Below are 14974 nucleotides of genomic sequence, written 5' to 3'. Positions count from 1 at the left end.
AATGCTGTTCAGTAGCAGAATGAGTCTGTTGTCACTTGGTTTCGGGTGGGTGTTTGGTATCGTATCGAAGGGCGTGTCTATAAAGGTAGTGCACTTACGTACCTCATTTGTCAGAGCTCCTTCTCACGGCCTGTGTTCCCAACATTGGCTTAAGCTGTCCTGAATAATCCTCGACAATCATAAGAAGGATTTAACGACCAAATGTTCAGAGCGCAGAAGATAATCTATGGCAAAGTCTGTCAAAAGGCATTGGTGCTATCAATCCCAAAGAGTGCGATCCTTGGAAAACAGTTATTGCCTTGTCCACATGATCCCAACGATGATCTTTGCCTCTGCACATCAACCCTCGCCCACATTTTACAGTGCAGGACCTTATATACCAATAGTGGCTTCCAAGTTCATTGGTCGCACCTTCGCAACAACGCATACGGTACTCATGAGCAGCGTATATCGGCGCTTGCATAGCTTTGGGGTCAGTAGTCTCCCATGATGCGGAACTGTTTTCCTCGTGATATCTGGGCTGGCGAACTTTGCGATAGCTTTTCGTTAATGGGATGCGAGAAAATTTTTGGCGAAGAAGTGGACTCGGCGCGAAAGTGGATCGTGTGAACGAGGGACAGTTGACGCAGAAGCCTTGTAATGTTGTGGACAAAGGATTTTATGAGTTGAAATATGCACATGCAAGCTTCGGTAGTCAGCGGTGTCGAGTAACGTTTGATTCTGAGATCCCTCTAGCTCCTGGAAAGAACTGGTGGCCGTTCCTTCATTCGTCTTCGCTGTCCTCTTCGCTATCCTCTTCGCTATCCTCTTCGCTATCCTCTTCGCTATCCTCTTCGCTATCCTCTTCGCTATCCTCTTCGCTATCCTCTTCGCTATCCTCTTCTTCGTACTCATCTGCGTCTCTGTCGCTCCCTCAGAGTACTCGTGGATATTCTCGTTCTCTTGATCGTCGTCGTCGTCGTCGTCGCTCGTATCCCCTCTCGGATCTCCTAGTAGCGTTCTCCATTTCATCGCTGTGTACGTGACCCCATATGCCTCACCCTCCGCTTGTAGCTCCTCCCGCATCTTCTTCAGGGTTTGCCATGCCATTCCATCAACTGCAATTCCCACCTTATCCAGCCTCGGCCACCTCTTCTCTTTCATTCTGAATACCGCACCCACCGCTGACGTCGCAGCTTCTACGGCCCTGGGACCGCACTGCAATATCTCGAGGATTCCTAGCGACACTGGTAATTCATCGAAAATATGATTTTGCGCGGCTGAGACGTCAAACTGATGGGTGTCAATACTTAACGTAGAGAATCTGAAAAGGAAGCCAAAAGAGATGCTCAAGACTGTCAAGGCAGAGTATTCCTTAAAGTTCATAGGCAAATATGTCGACCCTTCATTGAGTGCAATTGGAGAAATGTATAACACGACCGACTTCAGCGTTTCTTTTTGCTGGTCCAGCACCCGGCTAATGTCGGACGTCGATACAGGTCTCGAAGACCGATCATGCCCAATATGGTATTCAAATGACTTCAAAGCTTTTGCCGTGCTCAAAAAGAGGACAAGATGTTCATGGAGCAGCTGGTTGGTAGGATGGAGGGACATGCGCTCAAAGTTTGTAGACCTAGGTTGCAAATTGAGGAACCACTCCTGTGGGGCCTCGATAGAGGACTGGCCGCCGTCACCCACTTGCTGGCCGTTGATGAATTTGTTTGATGGCCACTTCGTTATAACGGTAAGGGCAAAGGTTGATTGCGGGTATCCTGGTGCGATTCCTCCGCGGGATGCCAATTATTATAGCTTCGTATTCTGCGAGCAGACGCACCTCCCATCTCGACGTGCTCCCGCTTCGGAAATGGCGCTTTCACACCTGTATCTTCATCCTCGGATGCTGCAGTCATGGTATCAGTCACGTACTCGAGCACTTCCCAAAAGTCGTGCCAAACGTCGAAGATCGCCATGTCTTCAAGATTCGGCAACGAAGCCAGCATCAAGGCGAGCGTTGCGCTCCTCAGGGGTTCCCTGTACAAGTCTCGTTCCCAGCGCCCCTACGCCACTTGACCATCTTAATACTCCTTCAAAACCTCGGCAATCTGTCGAAGATCACAGCGTTGCATCCATGGCAATCCGTACTTCTTCATTTCATGCTTATCAAATCATCATGGGGCCTCGCCGAGTTCATCGAGACGGTGCATACCAAATGATTTCACAAGTTTAGCTTTGGCGAGGTAGAAAAGCAGCGCCGTGATGAGCTTTCGATAGATGTCAGGGTCATCGGCAAAGCTGCTGTCGTTGATGTGATGGTACAGGAAAGGCAGTGCGAGACGGAAAATATTGGCGATCTACAAAGAGGAGGTTGTAGATGTCAGTTGGAGGAATGTCATTCGTCACCCTCGCCCTCAAAAACCGATTCAATCACAATCTCCTCAGGGAAGTCATTCAACCCTTGCGGAGACATTTCGAAAGTTTGCAACAAGGAGGAGGGAGGGGTTGGCACCTTTGAATGTTATCTGTGAATCGTGCTGTATGCCAACTGTGGAAGAGCGACCTGGCCGCCTGCCGCTTACGCTGGTGCCCCGCACTACCCCACCAACGCAACCTCATTCGCACATGAGCCCAGCGAAAGCCCCAGCCCACTACCCATATTCACCATAGTCGCATCTGCACCGGTGACAAAACGCCATCCCCGATATCTCTCCACTGTGCCTGCCCATTCACTAGCCACAGCCATGCCTCCCAAGAACAAAGGCAAAGGCAAAGACTCTGGAGGCGACAGCAAAGGCGACAGCAAATCCAAGCTCAAGCCCGCGACCAGCATCAACGTGCGGCACATTCTGTGCGAGAAACACAGCAAGAAAGAGGAGGCGCTGGAGAAGCTGAGGAATGGCGCAAAGTTCGATGAGGTCGCAAGAGAAATGAGCGAGGACAAGGCCCGGCAAGGTAGGTAACCACATCTAAAGACGCGTGTACTCATACGCCCTCCCAAAACATCGACGTCTTTGGTCGAGCTCCTGCATGGGGTCACTCGGCGGCTTGTAAGAACGTGCCGAGACACCTCAACCCATACATCACCTTCGTACATGTTTCCACATGCACCCAGTAGACAAGAAATGGCTGCAGATGTCACGACCTCCCTCATGCCTACTATGCCGCCGCTCTTCTTCACATCCCCAGGCCTACCCTGCCTCCTCCCTTCCCCCAGTGTCCACTTACCTAACGACACCCAGGCGGCTCCCTCGGCTGGAAAGTCCGTGGCAGCCTCCTCGCCGACTTCGAGAAAGTCGCCTACGACCTCGAACCCAGCAGTAAGTCTCCCCGGCCTGCCTAAGAATCGAAACTGATTGTACATGTGCTACCAGCAACGGGGAGTCCCAAGCTAGGCGAGGTCAAGACGTCTGAGGGGTACCACATCATCATGGTGGAGGGGCGGAAGTGATTGGCATGGGAGACGGAATGTGTGGGGAAGCACCGTCGGACAAGGGAAATATCCTACCTACCGTTCATGAAGTTGAGATGAGTTGGCGAGTCCGGCGCGGAAGCCAGCTGAGCATCCATAGCGTACCAGCCATCAGACCATCATGCGTACAACAGAACCTGGCACAACAGAGACAGTTCAACCCAAAGGATAATGTTTCATCACACATGCCATTACTACGTATGGACAATCCGCCGTTTCCTGTCTGTCATTCATGACTTGCTCCAAATTTCATGCACACATGTGCTAAAGACCGTGTCCGCTAGAACGAAACAAGTCGAGTCGCTTCTGCACCGCATCGCTCAAAAAGCACAAGCAATCAAATCCGGACTCCCCGCCTCCCCAGTCGCGGGTGCATCCTCCGGGGTATATTCCTCCGCTTCGCACTTGCCCGCAACGCTGCGAAGTTGCTCGGTATAGGTCGGAAACACAACAAGGCAAGTTGACACATTTCATCCCTCGCCATTGACTTTGAGCGCCACACCATTCATGCCGTTCTGCGCAAGCACCATGTCCATGAAGCTCTTCCGTGGCTTGTGTTTTTTCTCCGGGACAAGCTCAGTCTGTGCCTCTGCGAAGTGGATTCGTCTCCTCTTAGTAACGTTCTTGATCTCTTCTAGAAGCGGCTGAATGCTTTCGAGCTTCTCGATTTCCGGGTACAGAACGGAATCTTCGATCCAATACAAGCCTTCCATATCTAGGAACTGTTGACGGGCTTCCTTGACCGACTCTTGTATCCGTGCGTAATCGAAGTCCGGCGCACCTTCCATTGGAAAGCGGAAATCTTGTGCGAGGAGAGCGACGTCATATTGGCGGAGGAGATGGTCGCGATGCTTCGATGTGAAGGGAATGCGTGGCCATGAGGAATAGGGCTCGTCCAGGTTTGCAAGATCGAGCTCGGGAAGGCCGAGAATGCCGACCGCTTGGAAAGAGGGTATGTACACCTTCTCACTTGAATGGACTTCAAGATCGGCGGATGTCGCGTAGAAGATTGGCAAAAATATGGCGGAGATGCCCAGCTCTTCGCCAGAGAAGTGTAATGGTCGGTTGTTCCCAAGCTCGCACGCTCTTCGCAGTGCGCGAGGCAGCTTGTCGACCCGCCGTTGTCGCGCAGCGAGCTGCTCATGCCGTTGTGCTTCTTCGGCTGCACGTCTCTGTGCTTCTTCCTCTTCCCGCTTGCGAGCGGCTTCGGCTTCTTCTGCGGCACGTTTCGCTTCTTCCTCCGCCTTTGCTTTCTTCTGTGCTTCTTCTTCGGCAGCTTTACGGGCATCCTCTTCCGCTTTCTTCTTACGAGCAGCCTCCTCTTCACGTTCTCGAGCGGCGTCCTCTTCTTGCTTGCGCGCAGCTTCCTCGGCAGCTTTCTTCTTGGCCTCGGCTTGCTTCTCAGCCCGCTTTTGCTCTTCTAAACGGCGTTCGCGAACCACATCCGGGGTTGCTGCCTTCTCGGGGGGTGCAGGCGTCGATTTCGCCGACGCACTGGGGGTCCTCTTGACTTTCGTGTCATCAAGAGAATCATTCGAGGCCCGCCGCTTCTTGATATTGATATTGTGCACATCTTTCTCCATCGGCCGTGGCTTCGACTTTTGCTTGACTCTCTTCTCGTCTGCAGAGTCGGTACCCAGCCTGCTCTTGATGTGATCGTTCTCCACCTTTGTATGCATTTTGGACTTTGGTCGGTCATGATCACTGTGGTCGTGTGAGGCTGCCCTGGGTATCTTCTTCGATTGGTTGTTTTCATCACCGCCCTTGACTCTCTTGAGAGACTTGTGGTGTTCTTCGCCTTCGCTATACGAACGCGGCTTGGCTGACTTCTTCACTGGCGCCCGCACCTCCTCATCGCTATCCTCGTCACTGGTTTCTTCGTCGACAACCCGTCTATGCCGTTTGACGTTCTGATTTGCCATCTCTTTACCAGACATCAACCTTCTTGACTTTTGTGGTGCTTGCGGAGCGGTCGTGGATTTCGTAAGGGAGGCAGGCTTGTGATTAGGTCGGGGTGAAGACGAGCGATCTCGGCGTATCAGCGGCGAAGGCTTCCGTTTCAGTTGGGTAGGACGGTTCGGCGGCTCTTTCTTTACTCGTTTCGGGCTCTTGCGGGTCGTGGAATAGAGATCATAGGCCTGCTTGAGAGCGTCTCTTTCTTGCTCCCACTTTGGGCCTCGTCGTTCTTCCGAGATCTCCCAGTAGGTTTTGCCTTCTCGATTTCGCCTCGTTGGATTGAAGTTGTCCTGCTCGAGTAACAGGTTCACAATCTTCAAGTGCCCTCTGCCAATAGCCACGAGCATGGGTGTCTCGCTGTGTTTCGAAGGGTCAGGGTCTGGTTTGAGTCCGCTGGCCAAAAGGATACTGAGAATGTCGTAGTGGCCTCCGCGCGAAGCAGCAACGCCGCATGCAATGTTGATCTTAACGTTGCTGTTGATGAGCTCTCCAACTGCCAAAATATCTCCGTCGCCGGCTTTTTCGATCAATGTCTCGGTGTTGTATTCATTGTACAGCAGTCGCGAAGTCGATTTGGTCTGTGTCACTGCCGCATTGCTCTCCTCTTCAGTTGCAGCGGATGTGTCGACTTCTCGTCTCATGGCAGACTTGAGCTCCTTCTCAATGCCGTCCACGTCTTCGGGACGATCGACGTCATTCTTGCTAGGAAGTACATCGATTGCACGCTGCCCCTTCTTATTCTGGTGGTGCGGATTCACATGACCTTCATTCAACAGAATCCTCACCACGTCCAAGTGTCCGTTCTCTACGGCGTCGATGAGCGGCGTGTCGCGGTCGTTTGATTCGCAGTCAGTTCGGCATCCTTTGCTGATCAAGAATCCGACGACTTCCTCCCATCCGTGCAGCGAAGCTTTCTGCAAGGGAGTGATTCCAGCGAAGTCGGGCACATCAATCTCTTCCGGAGCCGCCTCGTAAGCGGTCCGTACCGCGTCAAGATTGCCCTTCTCACTCTCCCGTGCAAGGCGGGTTGAGCCAAATTTGTCGACGCGGCGCGGTGCCATTGTACGTGCAGGTGACGTGAGGGCACGACCTGGGCGCCCTCTTGAGCGCGACTGCGTAGGTAGATTCGGCGTTTGCGTGGGACGGGGCGAGGACGAGTTTTCAGAGCTGTCATCAGACCAGTTCTTGCGCTCTGTTGACACAGCCAGTGCGGTCATGTCTTTGCGCTTGCGACCGGTAGCGCCGGAGACGAACGACTGCGTTGACTGGGAGCGCTTGTGGGGCCGACCTAATCCGGGCGTTGCTGGGGAAGTTGGCTGGCGCATTTCACGCACGCCCTCAGTTTTGGCCTTTTGGCGAGGCGGCTCAAGTCCTTTCGGGTGGGACTCGTCGCGCAGCTTGCGCTTACGAGACTCGACGGTGGAAGCGCTGCGACCGCGGCCTGTGGGCTGGGGAGGTGACGCGGCAGAGTGTACGGGAGATCTGGCCGAGTCGGTCGGGCTCGTCTCTTTGGTGTGGCGCGAGGTGGTGCGGCTGCTGGGCGAGGTGGGCACAGGACTCTTCACGTCAGCTTCGGAGCCATGCTTTGCGCCATTGGGCCTGTCAACAGAGTGTCGGCGGCCGTTGACAGCCTCTTTGACGGAGCGCAGCCGGGCGGCATCGTCGTCGTCGCTGCGCTCCGTCTTGATCAGCTTGGGCTCGGCGCGGTCAGCGTCGGGCTTGAGATCCAGCACGACCGTCTCGGCTTCAGACTCGTTGGCGGCATCATCGTGATTGTCGTGAGCGCCATTCTGCAGCGCGCCGAGCGACGGGTTGGGCTCGCGGGGCGGCGAAGCAGCTGCCGGGCGGGCGGCCGGGGCAGCGCCTTCCTCGTTGGAGCGGGCGGCGTCGCGGGTGCCGGGGTCGGTGGTGGGCGATTTTACGGTGGCATCGCCATTACTGTTCATCACGCAGGAAGTGGACAGGACCCAGAATCCTGCCTCATGTCGGCCTCTTGGAGCAAGGGACAGGCGAGGGCGGCGCACGCACAAAGCAGCTCGGTGGCGCGTGGCGCCCGGTCGCTTTGTATGTCGGGGTGCCGGGCAAGGGCTCAGGGGTCGCGGGAGGATGGAGGCGATGGGTGGTGAAGGTGAAGGTGCAGCGGAGGCAGAGAGGAGCGAGATACGGGACGGCGAAGAGAGGCGTTGCGGCGGGCCTGCAGTCGCCCAGCTAGCAGCCACTCAGCAGCAGCCTGGCCCCAGCAGCCTGCTGCTCGTCTCATCGAACCCTGCCACCGGCGGCCGTGCGCGGCGCCCTCATCATGATGATGGGAGTGCCTGGAGGACGGCACCACGGCCGTTTGCAAGCACTTGTACCGCAACGTGGGCGCCGCCTGCGCTGCGTATTCGAGGCAGCGCCCGCGAGCCATGTTTCCCGTCCTCAGCAGCTCTCGGCTGCCCTCCGCGACTGCCTGGCGAAGGACGCTAGGCAGGTGCGATCAACGGGTAATTAGCCTTAGCTACAACCGCCAAGCAGCGGTGTGCAAGCAAGTGCAACGCCAGTGTTTTCTCTCCACCAAGCTCCACTGGCGCAATCTTCAGCAACACTGCCACGACCATGGACGCGGCGATGGACTGGCTCGGCCTGCTGCTCACGCCGGCTGCCGTGCGCGCCTTCTACCTCGCCGCCTCAGTTCTTGTATCGCGACACCGTCTCAGCTCAGTAGTCACCGACTGACCCGCCTGCTTACTCTAGGTCCTCGTCATACAGGCCACGCCCGCCCTTCGCATCCGCTTTCTTGCCTACGGTTCGCGTGCAACAGCAGCGCAGCCAGCCCAGACCTGCCCGCCGAATGGCCTTGAACGGCTGCTCGACTATGTGGCGAGCTTCCAGGTCCCGCACAACTACTTCACCCACTTTTACGTCGTCTCAGTAGCAAGCTCCCTTCTCTGGGGATGGAAGTTGCGGCTCTGGGACGCGGGCGGGCAACTGCCTGTCCTGTGGGCCCTGATGCTACTCCAGGGCGTGCGACGACTGGTTGAGTCGCACGCGTATACGTCTTCGAGCAACAGCACCATGTGGTTTGCGCATTGGATTTTGGGGCTGCTTTTCTACCTGGCGACCAACGTGGCCGTCTGGGTGGATCTGCAAGCAGACATTGGGCCGCATCGCGAGTCCTACCCAGCTGCGCTAAGCTGGAAGACTGCCACATTCGCACCTGCAGTCCTCACCGCCCAGGCCCTACAGCACGTCTACCATGCCTACCTCTATCGGCTTCGCACGCAGAACAATGGCTATCAGTTGCCGTCGCACCCGCTCTTTCCGGACCTGCTCTGCCCGCACTACACCTGCGACATTGCCGTGTACGTCCTGCTATCGTTTCTCGGTGCACCCACCGGATGCCCGATCAATTGGACATTGGCATCGGCCGCTTTATTCACAGCTGTAAACCTCGGCGTCACAGCTGCCGGCACGAAGGACTGGTATGCGCAGAGGTTCGGTAAAGACAAGGTGAGCGCGCGGCGGCGCATGATCCCTTGGTTGTGGTAACTTTAGCAATCTACCCAAACCTTTTTGTCACCTCCTCTGGCTTGTTCCCAAATATCGTCTCAATCTCCTGTAAGATGTCAGACGTCAGTCGTCTGTAAATCTCCACCGCATGCACCGTCTGCCAGATCTGTTCTGGCCGACTCGCTCCTGTGATCGCGCTGGCAACATTCTCGTTGGCGAGTACCCACGCCATCGATAGCGTCGCAACATTTGTTCCAAGTCTCTCCGCAACCTCCATCAGCTTCTTAATCTTGCTCTGCTCCTCGTCCCACAGAGGCGTCTCTTTCTTCTTCAGTATCATCTGCACAGCATGCTCATCGCTCGTCTTCAGCCGACTATCCTCCGGTATCCCATCGATGTACTTCCCAGTCAACAATCCGCCCGCCAGCGGACTGAATATCGTCAGCCCAAGCCCTCTCCTACGATATAGCCCCGCGTTCTTGAACTCGCCATCGACTTTCTCCCTCCTCAATAGCGAGTATCCCGGCTGCTCGACGATCGGGCCAATGAGCCCCAACCGGTCTGCCACCGCCCATGCCTCTTCCACCTCGCTGGCGAGCCATTCCGACGTCCCCCAGTATAAGACTTTGCCACTGTTGATGAGAAAGTTCATTGCACGGACGGTTTCCTCGATGGGGGTCTGTCGGTCGGGCCGGTGCGCGTAGAGGATGTCCACGTAAGAGAGCTGCAGGCGCTGCAGCGACGCTTCGGTCCCCTCGATCAGATGCTTCCGCGAGAGACCCAGATTGTTTACTTTCGCGCGGGGGCTGCCGACGTGAGCGGAGTTTGCGGCGCCCCAGTTGATCTGCAGGCCATTGTCAGCACCATGCCCTCTCGCCATGATATGCCCTCGAAATGAATAAGCATATACTCTTTTCCATGACTTACCTTCGTCGAGATGACCAGATCATTCCGCCGCCACCCAAAGTGCCTGATCGCGCGCCCAATCACCTGCTCTGACTCGCCATTCTGATACCCTTCTGCGCAGTCAAAGAAATTGATGCCCGCGTCGTAGGCAGCTTTGAGGCAGGAGAATGTAGCCTCGTCGTTGATGTTACCGCCGTAGGTTATCCAGCCGCCCAGCGAGATTGCGCTGACTTGCAGGCCGGAGCGTCCGACGAAGCGGTATTGCATTTCGGGTATCATGGTGTCGGTGGGGGGAGGAGGTGAGTTTCGTGGTATTTGGGTTGCTTGTTGCGTAGTGGGGGAGTTGGAGATGTCAGCGAGCTGGTAGATTTGTTGGTGGGGGCGGGGTAATTAGAGTGGAAGCTTGATGCGAGACGCGCTACTGCAGGTCACGGCGGGTGAATAGGGACCGAGTGGAAGGAAGCATGGACGTATTCGGTAGCCGGAGCGCGTTAGAGCTTGCGAACGGCCGTCTGGTGGACAATTGAGCGATAGATGTGTTCAAGAGAAACGAACGGAACAGAGGCGGATACCTCTGCTATGTGGCAATGGAGATGTTCTTCTGAGCTCTTGTCGCATGCAAGGCAGCAGCGTGTGCATGCTGGACGTGATTTGACGAGGAGAACTGGTTGAGGTGTGGCAATCCAGCGGTGTGTCAATTGACGACAAGTTTCTATTGACGACTTTCCTGGACGGTGGAAAAGAACTTTGTGGTCCCTCCAGATGGTTATGGCATCCATTTTGCAGATCGTGGCCTCCAGACATAGTGTGTGGCAGGTACGCCCGGCAAGGGCCCAGCGGCCATGTGCACGCCGACAAGCTAGGTGGCATCACCATCACCATGCCGTAGTCCATATATCTGCATATGCACACCGCTATCCCGTACTTATGACATAGCGTGGTGGGAGACTTGCATGATGCACGCCCGGTGGTATGGTATCCTTGTGTACCCGGTGGCGTGATGAGAAGGCATATGGGCGACCGGACAGCGTGCATCTCCCAATGGTCCCTTTACGAGGTGAGTAGGCTGGACTTTAATGGATCAGGTGATTCAGCTTCAGCTGATCCACTTTTTGTGATAGTGCCACATCGTTGGCGCAACAGGAATTGCAAACGGTACCCGCAGCCAGCATCCATGGAGCGGGTATGCTAACGCGTTCTACTATGATCATGTACGTACTGTAAGCCTTTCCCATCCCCATGGGGTTTATGTTCACAAGCGAGCCTGCATCTCGACCTTGACGTCTCCTTTTATCAGAAGGCAATGTGTACCAGCAACTTCGTCATCTGGGGACAGAGACGTATTGAACCGCATCAACCGCTAGTAGCGGGCCGTATGCAGTCAGGTTTTGGTGCAATGAGCGGTACGATCGTGTTCAGGTCATCATCTTGACCTTCGAGTACAACGACTTAAACTTGGAAAGGAAACTAAACTAGTCCGAGCTGTGTTTAAGGCATTGGGATATACCGTAAAAGTGGTTGCGATCGAGATGACGGAATCTCACGAGGAAGCTCGCGAGAATATCACAGCAGTCCTGAACAAGTTCCTCGCTAAGTCTCCGCAGAGTGATAACCTCTTGCAGGTTTTCCACTATCATGGACATGGATTACACGGAGGATGGGCCTCGTCTCGTTCTCGCAAGGTACTGTTGTTGTACTTGTTGTGACTTAGTATAAGCTCACTTACGTTAAAGCCACAACGCTTCCAGCGGTCGTCGGAAAAAATAAATGGAGTTGTTCCGACAAGCTATTGCGCTTACTAAATCGGATGGCAACGAAGATGCTTTTGATGAAGCCATCAAGATGTATTGGCATAGAAAGACGTGAGTTATTACCAGTCAGGCTAACATCAAGGGAGGCTAAGATAGTGACAGACAGCTCAATCTATGGCCCTGTGCCCATCCAAATAAGGTCGCTAGACTTCTCTAGAACGACATGAGCTCCCTCATCATCGTTCTCAGAGCGAAACATTGGTCAATCTAGATTGTTGTGAAGCCGGATTCGCCATGTTGAACAACGAAGGCACCAGACCAACTAATACTTCCCGCAAGGAGGTAATTGGTGCGTGCGTCTGGGCTATTAATACGCAAGATCAGATGAGCCCTGCTCTGTGCAAGGTATGAGATGTTCTGGTACGTTATGAATGAAGTAGGGAGACTGACCCTTTTGTCAAGGTTCTTGGCGGTATCAGGAAAAAGTCTCAGGACATGTCCACAGACACTATTATCCAGAAGATGAACAAAATCCTCTCAGAAAAACCACACGTCGAGGAAAGCGAAATCCAGCGTAGTCATTCCGTAACGTGTTCCAGCGGACAAAAGGCCGGAGATCGTCCTTCACGACCTGAAGCTTCAATTCAGGACTGGAAAATGATGGCCAATCCAGATGATAACTAAAGCTGCTTGCGAGAAAACTTGCCCCATGGCAGCGACTCGCTTGCTCTTTTCATTTGTGGACTGCTGGTATATGGAATAGAGCATCAATCCAGACAATCCGTTGTCTCTCTTCCTGTCGGGTGTGTTGCAATGCAATGTGCAGATTGCGCGTGGTTCGAATTTTGCCTACGCTTTAATCTGCGTTTGGGTGCTTCTCTTCGACGATAACTTCTGATGGATCGTTATTTGAGAGCCCCAAGCATATGACAGCACCTCGTACTTTGGCTCTTCTTCCTGCCCAAACATTAGCTGTAGATCGCCGCATACTGGAGATACCTAAAGTTGGGTCACACCTGGACTTTTCTGCCGATGGAATAAATGGTGATTAGGTCGTCGAAAGCGCCAGGCTGAATCACTGCCAGGCTGGCCTCGCAAGTCGCGTCGTCCAGCGGTTGGTACTCGTATGCCATGGCCAAACGCACATCTCCAGGGCGTAGGAAGCGCGCTTAATATGCCCATTCGAATTTGTATGATAGTGTGGAAGAGACAAGGCCAGATGGTTGCAGCGGGCAGCGGGGCACTGTCATGGCGCAGGTGTGCTTATCCGATCAATTTGAGGTCTTGTGTGTTTGGGGGGATTAGTGCCAAATCTGGCGTATGAAGCTGCCATGGTAGTCCACCACTCCTCCACTCAACAAACGGTCTTCGTCCAGTTTAAAGTGGGCCCGTTTTCACATTCATGACACACAAATACTTCATACTTTCTTTCCACTCTCCCTGTCCGTCCCTTCCTTCAACGCAAGCAATTCAAGCTTCTACGATCTTTTGATGACTGGTGTCCAAGCTAAAGCTTCCGAGCACTCCACATGGCAGATCAGCCTTCGCCCTCCCTGCCTCCTCGGAAGACGGAGTTCTTCGTCGTTTGCGGAGCAACGAACCCCATCGCTGACGTTTGGATGTTTGCGGGTTTTTTCGCGATTCTGCACGAGCTCAGAGACAATTTCGGGTTCTCCGGCACGGCTTGGAATAATTTCCCATACGAAGAATACTTCAAGAATCCCAAGGAAGGCAAAGAGGGAAAGAGCAAGAATGAAGTATGGTGGGGTTATAAAGACGCAAACCTGCGCAGCGAACCAATCCTCAGATATAAGAAAATTGATCCGGCCCAATGGATCAATATGAACGCTGCGAAGACTCCGAACATGGACAAGAAGATTCTACGACATATCCAGCAACGCAAGCTGAACCAGGGTGACCGGTTTAACTTGTTCGTTATTGGACATAGTTCTAAATTCGGTGGTATAGAAGTCGGAAACCAGATCCTGGATCGCAAAAAGCTTGCTCAAACACTATCGAAAATGAAGCACGGTGTTCAGGTCAATTTCGCTGTAGCTTCTTGCTGGTCAGGCCGAGCACTCACCGAAATGCGCAAGATAGGACGACGGCATCAATTCGCAATATCTTCCGCAGATGAAGAGCAGATGAGCTACGCAATATCGAAACGAGTGACCAGCGATTCGTATCGCGGAACGCCGTTCGTCCAAGCCATCCTTTCCACTATACAGGATTGGCACGATGACAACACCGAAAAGCGACAAACCATTGGCGAGCACATCGAATATGTTAGGAAATACGGCTATAACAAGAAAAATTCGCATTCCAATCCCCAGGCATACACTAACGTAGATTTACACGTTCACGTCCTCGAAATGATGTACGATAGATATGTCGTACGAAAGCAAGGTCGACATATAGAATTCATCGCTCCGACATACCCGGCGCCATTGTCGACTTTCGGTCCGAAATTCAACGTTGATGAAATGCCTCCTTCCGCTGGCAGAGCGTTGACCGTACTGCAGGACGAAATCAGCCTGGTCGTCAACGAGATGGACCAACCTCACCCTCGCGACATGTCGATCGTAGGACTTATGGATGTCGCAAAGTCTTCTTCAACGGTACCAGCCCAGCGCATGCACTGCATCAAGAGAGTTCTTGAAGGTTTGAGATGGCGTTTCGTCATGCAGGAGCGCATGTTCTTGGTGTGGGACGAGCTCCAGAAGTTATGCTACGTGGACCGAACAGCAGTGATGAGATGAATCTCGTTTTCTGGAACATCTTCTTCTGGAACATCCGCAGATGCACAGCTGTTCACAGCGGGGCTCTTCACCGAGATCGTGTTCATGTACGAATTTGCCTTCCATATGAGTGATGGTGCTGCGCTCGGTCCAAAGGCCATATTCGCACCGGACTCCCTTGGTGGTCGATTTGAAGAAGCCGTCACCTGGTTGGCGATAATGATACTTAGGACGTGTACCGACACTGAATACCTCGCACGCATCCTTATGTTCATCAAAGAGCAATGCTATCTTGGAACCGTGGACTCAAATGCGAAGATGACGATGCCTTCATCAGAAAAGGAGTTCACGGCAGACAAATATCTGCTCTGTGCAGAAGATCCGAGCGAGCGAAATCCACGCATAGGCATGTTCTTGCCACATGGAGAGAATTTGAACAAGTGGACAACGAACACGGTTCGCCGCTACAAGAAGCTCCGCGACGCCTACAAAGAAGTTTTTGGCGAAAACTCCTGGAAGCTGTACGCTCCATTCACTTTGGAGATGAAAGAGAGGTGGGAGAACAAGGTCGACCCTGTATTTGAAGAGGTTCTTCATGATAGGGAAACGGAGGAGGCGAAAGCTGAGGAGGATAACATGGATACATCGTAGCATGCTGGGGGACCGATCGTGTCCATCTCAAGGATACA

General features: G+C 53.7%; 7 protein-coding genes across 7 annotated transcripts; 4 read left to right on the top strand and 3 right to left on the bottom strand.

Annotated features, from left to right (window-relative positions):
* Positions 1-546: 546 nt before the first annotated feature.
* On the bottom strand, positions 547-1949 carry CC84DRAFT_1176431 (uncharacterized protein; the record flags this gene model as incomplete). Its single annotated transcript, XM_018180220.1, has 2 exons — positions 547-1751; positions 1814-1949. 2 exons carry the CDS (start codon positions 1947-1949, stop codon positions 547-549), a joined length of 1341 nt encoding a protein of 446 aa, XP_018036801.1.
* A 678-nt stretch (positions 1950-2627) lies between these two features.
* Positions 2628-3718, top strand: CC84DRAFT_1164701 (FKBP-like protein). The gene is made up of 3 exons (XM_018178541.1): positions 2628-2928; positions 3216-3293; positions 3348-3718. Exons 1-3 carry the CDS (start codon positions 2718-2720, stop codon positions 3422-3424), a joined length of 366 nt encoding a protein of 121 aa, XP_018036800.1. The 5' UTR covers positions 2628-2717; the 3' UTR covers positions 3425-3718.
* On the bottom strand, positions 3629-7538 carry CC84DRAFT_1164700 (uncharacterized protein). Its single transcript, XM_018178540.1, has one exon. The coding sequence runs from the start codon at positions 7345-7347 to the stop codon at positions 3916-3918; it is 3432 nt and encodes a 1143-aa protein (XP_018036799.1). The 5' UTR covers positions 7348-7538; the 3' UTR covers positions 3629-3915.
* A 223-nt stretch (positions 7539-7761) lies between these two features.
* On the top strand, positions 7762-8958 carry CC84DRAFT_1164699 (uncharacterized protein). The gene is made up of 2 exons (XM_018178539.1): positions 7762-8077; positions 8135-8958. Exons 1-2 carry the CDS (start codon positions 7997-7999, stop codon positions 8927-8929), a joined length of 876 nt encoding a protein of 291 aa, XP_018036798.1. The 5' UTR covers positions 7762-7996; the 3' UTR covers positions 8930-8958.
* On the bottom strand, positions 8935-10205 carry CC84DRAFT_764326 (voltage-gated potassium channel subunit beta-2). Its single transcript, XM_018187357.1, has 2 exons — positions 9818-10205; positions 8935-9734 (listed from the first exon to the last, which is right to left on the bottom strand). Exons 1-2 carry the CDS (start codon positions 10073-10075, stop codon positions 8940-8942), a joined length of 1053 nt encoding a protein of 350 aa, XP_018036797.1. The 5' UTR covers positions 10076-10205; the 3' UTR covers positions 8935-8939.
* Positions 10206-11099: 894 nt separating this feature from the next.
* Positions 11100-12231, top strand: CC84DRAFT_1176427 (uncharacterized protein; the record flags this gene model as incomplete). Its single annotated transcript, XM_018180219.1, has 5 exons — positions 11100-11169; positions 11216-11478; positions 11508-11658; positions 11819-11952; positions 12010-12231. 5 exons carry the CDS (start codon positions 11100-11102, stop codon positions 12229-12231), a joined length of 840 nt encoding a protein of 279 aa, XP_018036796.1.
* Positions 12232-13076: 845 nt separating this feature from the next.
* Positions 13077-14936, top strand: CC84DRAFT_1176426 (uncharacterized protein; the record flags this gene model as incomplete). Its single annotated transcript, XM_018180218.1, has 2 exons — positions 13077-14208; positions 14347-14936. The coding sequence occupies 2 exons, from the start codon at positions 13077-13079 to the stop codon at positions 14934-14936; spliced, it is 1722 nt and encodes a 573-aa protein (XP_018036795.1).
* Positions 14937-14974: the final 38 nt, after the last annotated feature.

This window comes from Paraphaeosphaeria sporulosa, assembly GCF_001642045.1.
Source record: "Paraphaeosphaeria sporulosa strain AP3s5-JAC2a unplaced genomic scaffold CC84scaffold_5, whole genome shotgun sequence".
In the NCBI taxonomy this organism is placed as follows: Eukaryota; Fungi; Ascomycota; class Dothideomycetes; order Pleosporales; family Didymosphaeriaceae; genus Paraphaeosphaeria; species Paraphaeosphaeria sporulosa.
Note: the sequence above shows the minus strand (reverse complement) of the source record. Positions and strands in the feature narration are given on the sequence as shown.